This window comes from Triturus cristatus, chromosome 4_1 (genome assembly GCF_964204655.1).
Source record: "Triturus cristatus chromosome 4_1, aTriCri1.1, whole genome shotgun sequence".
Lineage (NCBI taxonomy): Eukaryota > Metazoa > Chordata > Amphibia > Caudata > Salamandridae > Triturus > Triturus cristatus.
The window spans coordinates 704,582,215-704,595,532 of record NC_140585.1 but is presented as its reverse complement, the minus strand read 5'-3'; the positions used below and the strand labels follow the sequence as shown (position 1 = coordinate 704,595,532).

Here is a 13,318-nt window from a genome sequence, read left to right as displayed (position 1 = left end):
TCTCCTTGGAAAGGACATACCGAGGTTCACCCTTTCCTCGTTCGTGTTTTCGTTCTCTTAGCCTATGATCAATTTGGACTACCAGATCTATAAGGTCAGAACAAGAGTCGGGTAAATCTACTATTTGGGATAACGCGTCCTTTATGTCATCCCGCAACCCTCGATAGAAGAGAGTACCACGCTTTTCCTCTGGCCAATTGGCCTCCACCACTAATCTCTGAAATGAAGTAATGTATTGAACCAACTCATGACTGCCTTGCTTCAAGGCCAACAGCTCGGTATCCGCCGCATGAGTATACATGTGGCGATCGAACAATTTACGGAATTCCCTCCTAAAGGCTCCGTAATTATATAACAATGGGTCGTCTCTATCTACCAGGGGTATCGCCCAATCCGCTGCGGACCCGCTCAAATAGGATATGGCAAAGGCTACCCTGGACTGCTCCGTAGGAAAGCAGTTCGCCTTGCATGAAAAGTGCAACTGGCATTGACTGAGGAAAGCGGCACATCTCGCCGCGTCTCCTGCAAAACGCTCAGGTGGAGCTAGAGGAATGGACTGGGGAGTAGTGACTTGAATCACGGGTTGTTGGTTGGTGCTTCTCTCTCCCACAGAGGCCACTCTCTGTTGACCCTGTAGAGTATCTACTCTGGCCGCCAAGGCCTGAGTTTCGGCCTGCAAATTGCCTATCATGTTGGCTACGTCTGCCAACGTTACTGTTCCCAGGTCCATGACGCTCGGGCAGAACACACTATTAGGCTTAGCGTTCTGTAAGGGTTCGCAGGATCTTCTGCAGGAGCGTCAGGAATCAGAAGAGTAAGTCTCCGTCCTCCCCTACGGCCTTCCGTCTCTATCAAACCCTAGAGAACCGGATGGCACGCCAGGGGAAAACAGGGTAACAAAACAAGGGAAGGAGGGTGTGACTTCAGAAGTGTGGCTGGTTGGTACCAAGGACGTGGTTCTTCTCTGTGCGTGCTGTAACAGAAAATCCTATTTTATACTACAGATCACCTTACGCATTTCCTAGGCAGAGACAAGTCCCTAATCCACATACCACGGGGGTCTTGTTTAGCAGAAGAGATGTCACCTCCACTGAACTTGTAAGGGACTAAGGACAGGGGGGCAAGCGTGGAGCAAACCAACATCCACTTCGTATACCCTATAAGACAAACAATACAGTGAAGGGTCTACCTAGAACATTAACGATGATATACAATTCTTATCGCCCTCTACTCACTAGGAAGATATACAACTGCGTCCCTCTATGTCCCCATGGAATGTAATAACGAATAGGTGTAGTGTGAATAGAATAACTCCTAGGGAGAGAGACAAAACAATCATAATTATATTCACCCACCCAATGCTGAATCCCTAAGAGCAAGAAAAACAAGAGTAGCGCACAGCGCTGTTACCGTGCTTCAGACGAACTCTGGTTACTATGGCGTGGTCCACGCTAGCGTCCCCTATGGATAAGTCGGTCTTCTGTTTCCAGGGGAGACCAGCACCACTGAAGAAAGGTAGGCGAGTGGCTGAACTGGTGCAAGGAGGGGAAAGAAGTGTGCGGACTCAACTAACGATATGGGGCAACTGGAGCGTAAGGATCCGTAGAGGAGTTTGGGATCTCTTATCCTTAGTGAGGGGAACCGAGGGCACAGTGCGTGGGATATACTTGTGTCTACACCCAACCACCACCCAGGAGTGAGCACCCCCCCCACGACACAACAGCCCTGGGGGAAGGTAGGATATCAGAAATCCGCCGCAATGGGCGGGAATCAAACAATGCTATTTCAGCAGGTGCGAGCCTCCAGATGGTCGAGGGGCTCGCGTATCGCCGCGGTATGCTTTGTGAGCAAAAGCGGGCCTCCAGATGACAGAGAGGCTCGCGAATCACGGCAGTAACGTCTCTTCAGAGAGATACAAAACACACGGGCAGAACCCGAGAAGGCTTGGCGCAGACTAGCGCGACAACGGCAACAGGAAGTACAATCCGGAAGTCAGGCAAGCTAGGCGAGGACGGAAACCAGGCATCCAGCTAGAACGCTAAGCGCGTTCGTACGCGTCTTAGGTCCTTATATACTGGACCGTCTATCGATCCGGATCCCGGGGCATGACAGTCAGTCCCTATGTTGTGAGTGCTGGTTTTCATATCCTAGCTTTTGCCAGTTTCTATGTGATGTGTCATGGAGTACATAGGTAATGTGGCCTATGTATTTTTTTTTTCTTCAGATAAAATGGACACTTGTGGGATATTCTCAAGAACGCGTGATAACCATCATAAATTTAGCTTAACACAACTCTTCACATCGCAGTCTATCGCGAGAAAATAACTCTGTGTTAACGTGGTATTCTCAACACTATAGAACCAGGCAATAGACCCACGACAACGAGTCAAATTAACGCACTAAAATAAATGCCATGCCGCAAAAAAGCGAAACAGGAACATGAAAATAATAGCGATGACGCCAATCGCGATGCAAAAATCAGCGAAAACCAGCCACAGACCTGCAAATCCCACGCGTCATGCGGGAAAATGCACCATAAAAATCGGAACAAAAAACACAAACAAAAGCCAAACAACAGCGAAGCACAATGGAGGTAGCCGGAGCAAGTGCAGAGGACAACCAGAACCCCACAAGCCCCCCGGAGGACCAGCCTAGGACCTCGGGGTCAGGGAAGGGAAAGGACAAGAAGAGTAGGAAGAAGCGGTTCAGTCCGCAGGAAAACAGGATCCTGATATCAGAGGTAATAGAAGACCATCAACTACTGTTTGTTACCTCCAATGTGCCACAAGTAACTAAAAATGGAATATGGCAGACCATCGTGGACAAGGTGAATGCAGTTGGAGTGCTGAAGAGGACAATGGAAGAGGTCAAGAGGCGCTGGAAGGATGTGCAAAACCAAGCAAAAACACGCAAACAACAGGAAAGCAGCAATGCAGACTGGAGGTGGGAGTCCAGCGCCACAGGAGGAGCTCGACGAGATGGAGGAAATGGTGTCCACAGTCATCAATGGGGAGACGGTGGCAGGAGTTGGGGGACCGGACACTGCTCAACATGACCGGAAACGACAGCAACAGGGTGAGTAACGACCAGGGACTGGGGGTACGGGGGAGATGGGCACAATGGTACTCATGTACAAATAAGCATAGCACATCTGCGGACAAAACATGCCCCAGACCCCCAAATCCCACCAAGAGGCCAATGCACCCAATCATGCATCATTCCAGCACTCCAGAAGCACAGAAGCCAGAGGCACACCTCATGTAAGTGCCAAGGAGCAGCCAAATCAGAGCTGTAGGGGCGACTCCCCCAAAATGCGGCACACACACATTACATGCATGGCACATCAACATTAACAACGATGTTGTGCAAACCACAACACGTCCACAACAGAACAGAGGACACAACTGGTGCTGCATGTGCATAGAAACTGGCCAATCACATTTGGCATTGCAGGGAACAGTGAGTTCACAAAGTACAGGTACAAACACACATCTGTGATGCTGTCAAAATGTCCACTGTCTCGCATCATATAGGCAGCTCCCCACAAACAGTCACAATGTACACTGTCATTCAGTCTGAATGTAAACATGAACAATGGGTCAACATACATGTGAACACAATGTTAAACTGCATCTCCCCTTCACATTGCAGGGGGAAATCTAACACCTCCTGCAGAGCAGTCCGAACCTCTCTTCTCTGATGACGAAGAGGACCACCACACCTCTGACTCCGACGCCCTCCAACAGCTTGTGGAGAGCCTCTGCAGCCCACTTCCATGAGCAGGGAAGCCCAGTTGCTAAAAGAAGAACCCACCCCTGCACAGAACACACAGCAGGTAGCACCCATCACCACGTCTGCCTCCCAGGACTCCCACGATGAACACATGGCCTTCCAACACCGTGCGTTAGGGTGCCAGGAGAAACTGGCTGAACAGGTGCAGGTGAGGTTCGACCGCATGGCAGCCAAACCAGACACCATCCGTGGGTGTCTAAGTCCCATCAGTGACCACTCACAGTCCCTAACGGACAGCCACAGTCCGTTCCATGCCCTCCAATGAACCATGGCTGACATCGCCAGAGTCCTGACTCTGAGACAAGAATGACTGTCTAGTCAGAGTGGCTCCAGCGAGCTCGCCCGGGAGTTGAGACTCATGCGGAGGCTCATGGAGAACATGGAGCGGATGCGGGCGGAAAGAGCGGCAGCCACTGCTGCACACCAGCGAGAGGTAGCTGGGTCCCTCAATGGCATAATGACCCTCCTCATGGCATTGCGCCACAAGACCTGGCTCTGATGCATGCTGCTGCTACCATCTACCTACATCTCCGGCCCCTGATTTATCACTGCCACACAGTGTGGCACACATTCCACCTCCGGCCCCTGATTTGACAGTGCCACACAGTGTGGCACACATTCCACCTATGGCCCCTGAGGTGTTACTGCCACACAGTGCTGGAGACAGAACACCACCACCCACATGTGAGGCACATGAAACAGCAGAGGAAGAAGATGTGGATGAATCTGCCTTGGTGGTGAGAAGGAAGCAGTAGCCTTCATCTCCGCCCTATGGCCTGTTTCGGCTTGGTTCTGCCCTCTGCATCATCCCCTTCCACTGTCCCCTGATGCGCTCTGCGACACTCACCTTGGACCTCTACATGGACTGCCATATTCTGTTTGGTCACCAATGACACAGCTGTCAGACTGTGGACTGAGCTCCTCCTCTTCAGATGTACCTGTCATTCCCTGATGGACTCTGGCTGGCCCTACACAGGCCAACAATGTGAAGTGGGGTTTGCATGGCCCTGTACTGCTCCAGCTTCAAAACTCCACTGATTAAGCAATAAACATTTGTGGTCACACCGATGTGTCATGCCTATGATCTTTCAAGTGTGGAAGTATGGATGAATGTAGGCACAGTGATTCCCCCTTATATCCATGTTATTCATGTCGTGGGACTTGGGTCATGGGTGACACATTGCCGATTGAGGCACGTGTGGCGCCGACACTACAATGGGGACACATGCATTAGTTACTTCCTTGTCCAGTCTAGGACGGAACCACGCCAATTGTTCACACACTTACGCTAGACTGGCATACGCCAGGCCAGCCCACTCGGCTTACGCTCATAGGGGGGGACACCGCTACATGCCCCAGGTCTTGCCTGTAGGGATCTGCTGCTCACAGGTCTAGTTGTCAGCATGCCACAGACACTCCCTCATGGCTGGTTTACACGCATACCACACACATCTAGCACAGCCGACACAGGACATGTCACCTTGCCAATATAAAGGGCCTAGCGCACGTGCTGGATGCCATTTCCACTCTGTAACTGGGTGTCTCCATGTGGTTCTTATTTATGCATGAGGGCCTAGGGCCCTACCACAGCAAATTGCACAGTGCCAGAGGTGACATGATGGCGTCCGCACCACGAGACTCAATCATAAAGGGTCCATGGCTTGTGGTGCACAGACTTGGTGGCACTGGATGCACTGCGGTAGGCACAGGCACACCTCCACGGGACGGTATATTTCAGTGCACTGAGGTAGGGGCACCTTAAGTGCTGAGCAGGTGTGCAGCCTGTGATGATGCGCCATCCTGGCAGTCCGGACTGGTAGGATTAGTGTGAGCCCTGCTGGACTGCAGTGTAGGCCTGAGCCATCGGGTAGACGGGGGCCTACTGACACTTGGCGTCACCTCACGGGTCACAGAGTTAGTGCACCTCTAGGTCTGAGCGGGTGTGCAGCTTGCAATGATGCTATGTGCACTGATATGTTCTCTGCCATAGCGAAATCAAGACCCAGAATCAAGTGTGTGACCTGGTGCCCTGCGGTGCGGGGCTGCATAATGTGGAGGGTGCCATGCTCGCGGGCCTCTGGCTTGGAGCTCCCACTGGCACGTGGTGGTCCCTCTTGGAGACACGCTTGTGGCGGAAGGTGAACAGTAAGGCCTGGTTGCACTGGGGCAGGCAATCACCGCTGGGTGGCGGGAGGGACTGGGGTGCATCAGCCTGTGTGCACCGGGGTCATCTGTGGCGATGTTTTTTGCGGCTGCTATCGCAGGTAAACTGGCGATATGGGCTGTTAGCACCAGCTTGTGAATGAGGCGATTAATTTATTGCGACTTTGGCTGCACTAAAGTGCTGATAACTCAGCAATAGATCCTTGAGAATATGCCCCAAAGAATTTTAGCATCACAATATTGCTAAGGCATCAAGTATCACGAGGGAATGATAGTGACAATGCTGAGGTATCTTATACCCACTATATCACTATGGAGGTAATAATGTGTACCTTTTTTTTTATTGTGTGTTCTAGAGTGGATAACAGTTCTGGGTCCTGAGGAGAACCCTGAAATAATCTAACAGGTTCGAAATCCATTGTCAAACATCTGTGTGCCCAACAAGCAAAGAAAGTGGCACTGAGAACCAGAGCACAAACAAATGTAAAGTGATTGCTAAACGTTTCCTGGTTACAGTAGCTGTGCTTTGGTTAAGCGGCATGTTTGTAATATGTTATTTGTATCCACTGTCATGTATTAATTAATGTAGGTGAAAAATTGAGAAATTCATAACATGTTTTGTATTGGACTTCTATGTGTGACTAAAAACAAAAGTATTTACTTGATTTTTTAAAGTAAATGGTGATCACTTTTACTGAATATAGTGCTCACGAAAAAAACTGAGGTTGTGAAAAGGATTAGTCAGCTCCGGCATTTTGTGTTTGTGCAAGCTATCTAAAAGTGTAATTTTTAGAAGTGAGATTTAAAATCCGACCTAACCATTAAAGAGGATTTTACATTTCAATTTCTCAGACACAAAACATGCCATGTTATCACCTAATAAATCTAATACTGTAATCCAATTTTATCCTATGGGGGAGGAAGACCTTGCAGTAGCGACAAACATAGTTAGGGATTTTTCAATACCAGGACATATAAAACTCAAAAGAATTTCCCTGTGGAATCAGGATTGTCATGTTGTGAGGTTTCACACACATTTGTTAAGTGTCATCAGGCTGTCCATCTTGGTGTAGAGCTGGACATCCCGGTGTTGGTAAGCAGAATTGACCTGAGCTAGAATTCTGGCATGGGGTGACCTTGCAGTGTTAGCTGAGCGCTCCTCTTCCCCATCAAGGAAGTGATTCTGTCTATATCATAAACAGGTCCCATGTGGCAATGTTTCAACCCCGTCAGGCCACAAATTGTTTATTCTAGTAGGAGGCATCATCACCTATCGAACAATAACGATCAATCAATCAGGGTTTTATAAAGTGGGCTACTCACCCGTGACGGACTCAAGGCACTGGGGGTGGGGAGGTGCCACTCTGAATCATCAAAGAGCCAGGTCTTGAGGCTCTTCCTGAAGGTGTGCAACATGGTGGAGCGCCTGATGTTGACTGGGAGCTCGTTCCAGGTCTTTGTTGAGACGTAGGCTCTTCCACCTGCTCTGGTTCTGTGGATGCATGGGGTCTCTGTCAGGGCGAGGTCAGTGGAGCGGAGGTTCTTTTTGGGTACGTGGAAGGAGACTCTCTGAGGTATTTGGGTCCGATGTTGTGAAGGGATTTGTAGACGTGGGTGAGTAGCTTGAAGGTTACTCTCTTCTCGACGGGGAGCCAGTGGAGGTCTCGTAGGTGCTGGGTCCTATGCTTGTGTCGTGGGGTTCCGAGGAGGAGTATGACTGCAGTGTTCTGGACGGTTTGGAGCTTGTGTAGCAGGGTTCTGTTGATTCTGGCGTAGAGGGTGTTGTCGTAGTCCAGTCTTCTGGTTATGAGTGTGTGGGCAACGGTCTTTCTGCATTGGGGGATCCACTTGAAGGTCTTGCGGAGGATGCAGAGGGAATTGAAGCAGGTGGAGGTGACGGCATTGATCTGGCGGGTCATGATGAGACAAGAGTCTAGAATGATGTCAAAGTTTTAGGCACGGGCTGATGGAGTGGGTGGGTTTCCGAGGACGGAATGCTGACAATTCAAACATTCTCCCCCAGTCAAAAGATCTGGGTTAAATCCATCGTTCTTTTGCCCACTACGCCACCCCAGTTTGGACCCAGCCATATGCAAATCAGTCTTGACCTTGTGCCCCATGGGAACAGTCCACACCGAACTGCCAGGCCAGGTCATCCCTGGACCGGAAGCAAGCATCCTGGAACCGGTTTCAGGGTATGTCACCCTTCTTCAGCCAGGCTAGCTTGAATCCAGTGGTGCAGTGAGCAAGGGACCCACGTCTGCGCATACCCATCCCACTTAGGGAGAAAAGTGTTATGGCAAACAAAAGATGGACAGAATGCTGACAATGCAAACATTCTCCCCCAGTCAAAAGATCTGGGTTAAATCCATCGTTCTTTTGCCCACTACGCCACCCCAGTTTGGACCCAGCCATGGGAACAGTCCACACCGAACTGCCAGGCCAGGTCATCCCTGGAACGGAAACAAGCATCCTGGGACCAGTTTCAGGGTATGTCACCCTTCTTCAATACTTTAATAACCTGCAAATATAGAATAAATTTGGTTCTATGTGAGCCTAAAACAACATATGCTATTAATGGTTGTTCCATGGATGAGATTATAATATTTTAACAATATAAACTCACCAGCTTCAGCCATAGAGACTACTATTTGGAGATCCACTTGGAGATCTGCTGTTCTACCCGGGTCCTTGTAGATGGTGTTTACAAAGAATGACCAGATCCAGCAGCCATGGACATAAGATGTAGGATCAATTGATTTGTCAATCTATATAAGTCAATATTTCAGTATCAATCTTTAAACATTTAATAAACTAACAAAAAAGAGAACAAAGTTAGAAAAAGGACAAATGGTGAGATGTAGAAGTTAAGATAATAGGTTTCTAGACTCACCTGATGGATGGATGATAGAGGGGCTTTTGAGACAGTGGATTATTAGTTGGGGTGGATGGTAGACCACCACATGTAATAAATGCATAATTCGTGTTAGGTCCAGTAAAGGTTTCAGTAAGTTAAACCTAAGAACAACCCCTGGTTGTTATGGTGTGGAGCAGACAAGCTTAACTTTGAGAAAATGTCAAAAGCATTGAGAAGTACAAAACAGTTAAAAGTCAAACACACAACACAATATAAACCCCAATTCAATTTTTAAGAATAGTGAATATTTTAATTAACAAAATGATACCAAAAACAAAAATCCAATATAAGGAATCTTAGATACGATTTTTTAAAGTTTGAAATAAGAAAGTGTCAGAAAACATGAAGATTCAATAGTGGGTGTCTGATCGCACTGAGAAAGAGGCAACTGACCCTTGGAGTCCTCAGCTTTGTCTTAGGAACAAGTGGGAGCAGGTCCAGCTCTTTGGAGTCTCCTCACATGTCGCAGTCCTTCTGTCTTCCACAGGTGCAGTAGTATTCTGAAGAAGGTACCCAGTGGTGTCTCATTTATGCCATGCACTAGCCTGTGGGTGGATGGGGGTGACTCCTGGTTCCTCTGTAACCAATAGGGAACACGTTTCCTGGAATAACTCTAACTACATTAGCAGCAGTTTCTGTGTGCCCTACTGCAAACAATCCTGGAGTGCTCATCTCTATCTAAATCCAACATGACAGAATATTTAATCCCCTGTGCTGAACTCTTGTGCACATCATAGAGGTGTGGCCAGGGAAATGAGCAACCCCTCCTGTGTGGTCACCTAATCCCTGTTAAGGGGACAGCACCTCTGCCACTGGGATTGGGGCCTGGCTTGCTAGGAAGACAAAATGGAGGCAGGCCAAGGTGTGGGCAACATCTGCCAGTTAGACGGGTAGGCATCGTTTGAAGATATGCATGGGGCTGGGCATGGCCCGAGGCCATCCTACCAAGGCAGTGTCAACCTCTCTCCCTTCCAAGGTCTTTGTTTCAGCTCTAGGAGTCAATTCACACCTCCTCATGGAGGTATTCAGCTTATAGGTGACAGTTGAAGGCTCATGAAAATGGTCTTCTGAAAGCTTTAGGCAGGTTAAAGGTGGATTTTTAAAAGTAAATTTTTTTAAATACTTAGAACAAATCAGACTATACCATTGAATTGGATATGTAATAAAGGCTTTAAAAAGTCTAAGAAGTAACTTTTTTTCTGGTTTCTAACCGAAGATAACATTACCTAAATTTAATATTTTTAACAAAGCATCCTAATGATTTCCGATGGAACAACTAACCCTGCTGTACTGAAAATAGCTATTTGGGCATTGTCACTGTGAGGACATCTTTAACATTAAAAGTTTACATTTCCTACTTTTAAATACCAGGTTCCCTGCCTTGTGCCCATTTAAGGCATACTGAAGAGTGACATTTATATTTAGAAGAATTGTTTAAGCCTGTCAAAAGGGGTTACTTTGATAGGTCAAAATTTCAGTTTTGGGCGGCATAGGCGTAATTTAATTCCATAGAATTCTGTGGAATTCCATTGAAATCCCATGAGATTCCGAGGAATTCCGCTACGGGGTGAAGTGGGCATTTGGTGCTATTTTCATCACCGTAAATACACCGTTGTTTCCAAAAATGGATGTAAGTGTTGCTCGAATGCGAATTTACCTTGAAAAAACAAAAGACAAGAGGTGTTTGGGAAAATGGGAACAGTTGGTTTAATACAACGCTTCAGCCAGGAGATCACTAACAGAGTCTGAGGACTGTCTCAAAGTACAATCGATCTGAGCACCATTATATACATTTCTAGGAACATCATAAAAGAATTAAGAGATCATTTTTAATAAGAGGAATGCAGGTCTAGTCATGGAGTCATAAATTCCTCTCACCTGATAACAAATGCAGATGGGTTTCAACATTGCTTGGACACAATGAGGGTAGTTGGTCACATGTCCAGATGTCCGGCATGGGGAGCACGTGATCATTGCCTGTGCTGTGTATGTGTGTCCTGATTTGCTGAGTGTTCCTAACTTCATGTGGCATTTAACTTTATGGTGTTTTCAGAATGCACGCACCCCTCCGGCCATGTGTGCTTCATTGGGGCCAATCTCCCTGGACCATTATGGTGTTGTTGCCTACCAAAGGGATTGATCTGAGTTTTTCTTGTTCACATGCTTGTTCTGCTGGCTATGTCACACTCCACCTGTGATCAGTTGCTTCAGGCTTAGGCCGCAAGGCCTGGCTGACCACGTATTTTTGACTCGGGTTGATGAAGTGGTCATATCGGGTGAATTCGACAACGGTGATGCGATCTCATTTTTATATACACATGTATCATTTTGTACATTGACTATTTCAATTAACATAAGGATGTATTTAGCTCTAAGAAATACAGCTCTAAAATGCACTTACAGTGCATATCCCTCAGCACCTTTACTTACTTTTCAGGGATTAATGCAGAGTAGGTAAGGGTGCCAAGGGTTATGCATTGTAAGTACATTTAGTATTTGGCACTGCTGTGAATACCCATTGGTGTCCTTACATACTCTGCAGTAATTACTGCAGAGCCTTACAGAGTATGTAATGGTGCAGAGGGATATGCACTGCTATGTATACCCCTTGGCACCCTTTAAAACTCAGGGGCTTTTGTGACCTTCCATTGGTGCAAAGGGCTTACCCATGTCTACAAGGCCACATAAAGCCACTCTGCATGATTTTTCATGGCCTTGTAGATATGGAGTGAGGCAACACAGCGCAAGTCGCTGTATTGCCTCACACTGTGTTGGAGAGACGTGCCATGTGCGTTGCAGTGGGTGTTCTAATGCCCATCAGTTCTGATATATTCATCATCATCATTTAATCTTTATTTCGGCAATATTCCAGCCATAAATGATACAATTAAAACCATCATTACAGTAAGATAATAGGACATTAAAACAATACATACAGGTTCAAAATCCAGTATAAAACCCTAGACGCTAGCTGCTATTCACTATTAAAAAACTTCTTTTAGACCACATAGCGAGCAGAAACTTCGATAGGGCAAACACAATATGTTATGTTATGTTATGTTAGTGCTATTTGTATTGCGCACGGCTGCTCCAGCGAAGGAGCGTCCCGGCGCACCGACAAGGTGGCGAACACAACACAACTGGGGAACAGAAATAATTATTAAGAAATTGGGGAGTGAAGGATTTAACAAAGCTCAGAAAATAAATGAGTTTTAGCGGCCTTGCGGAAGGAGAGCAGGTCACCAAAGGTCCGGAGTTTCAAAGGGAGAGCGTTCCAGAGTGCGGCTGCCCGCACCTTAAAAGAGCGACCCCCCACCCGACTGAGTTTGAACCGAGGGGCTACCGCTAATTCTTGGTCTAGCGAGCGCAGAGTGCGGCCCGGGATGTAAGGGCACAAGAGTTGGTGCAGTAAGGGAGGTGATAGGCCCTTCAGAATTTTGAAGGAGAGGCACAAAACTTTAAAGTGGATCCGCTGCCTAACGGGTAACCAATGCAAGGCTCGCAAAGATTGACCGGCCGAGCAAAACCTAGGAAGACCTATGATCGCTCTGGCCGCAGCGTTCTGCACTCTTTGAAGTCGGGTTAACTCAGCCTGGTTTAATCCTATAAAAAGGGAGCTGGCATAGTCCAACCGTGCCAAAACCGTTGCTTGCACCACCAATTGACGAGTTGCGGCATCGAAGTATTTAAGGGCAGGGCGCAGATTGCGCAGGATGCCGAAGCAGCAAGCCGCCGTCCTTTTGGTGTGGCCAACAAAGTTGAGGGAAGGGTCCAGCCAAACACCAAGATTTTTGATCTCCGCAACCGGAGTGGGGGTCGGCCCCAGCTCAGAGGGCCACCAAGTATCTCCCCATAGGTCCGTCCGCTTCCCAAAGATCATCACCTCCGTTTTTTTGGCGTTTAGTTGGAGACAGTTGGACGTCATCCAACCAGCCACCGCCCTGAGTCCTTCTCTGAATCTTGGGGCATCCACCCCAGAGTCCCCGCTGATCGTGACCGCTAGCTGGGTGTCATCTGCGTACGACACCATGGTCATACCACAGAGCTTCACAACCTCAGCCAGCGGCCTCACGTAGATGTTAAACAACGTGGGGCTCAGTGAGGAACCCTGTGGGACCCCAAGAGACAGAGGATGGCATTTGGACTGGTAGGGCGGGGACGCCACACAGAAGGAACGATCCCTGAGAAACGAACGGAACCACTGGTGTGCAGTGCCGATAACCCCTATCTCCTCAAGACGTTGCAGGAGAATGTCATGGGAGACCGTGTCAAAGGCGGCGCTTAGGTCTAACAAAACAAGCGCCGCCGTTTGACCTGCATCCAGAACTACCCGAAGGTGCTCGACCATAGATAACAGTGCTGTCTCCGTACTGTGGCCAGCCCGAAAACCATTCTGGGTGTCGTCCAGAATGTTGGCACGCAACAGATGACCAGAGAGGGCGGTGT

The 13,318-nt window shown here is 48.1% G+C and overlaps 1 protein-coding gene across 1 annotated transcript; it reads left to right on the top strand.

Moving 5' to 3' along the window:
• Nucleotides 1-2,249: 2,249 nt before the first annotated feature.
• On the top strand, nt 2,250-4,083 carry LOC146855402 (uncharacterized). The gene is made up of 2 exons (XM_085650603.1): nt 2,250-3,075; nt 3,652-4,083. The coding sequence occupies exons 1-2, from the start codon at nt 2,886-2,888 to the stop codon at nt 3,777-3,779; spliced, it is 318 nt and encodes a 105-aa protein (XP_085506729.1). The 5' UTR covers nt 2,250-2,885; the 3' UTR covers nt 3,780-4,083.
• The last annotated feature ends 9,235 nt before the right edge of the window (nt 4,084-13,318 follow it).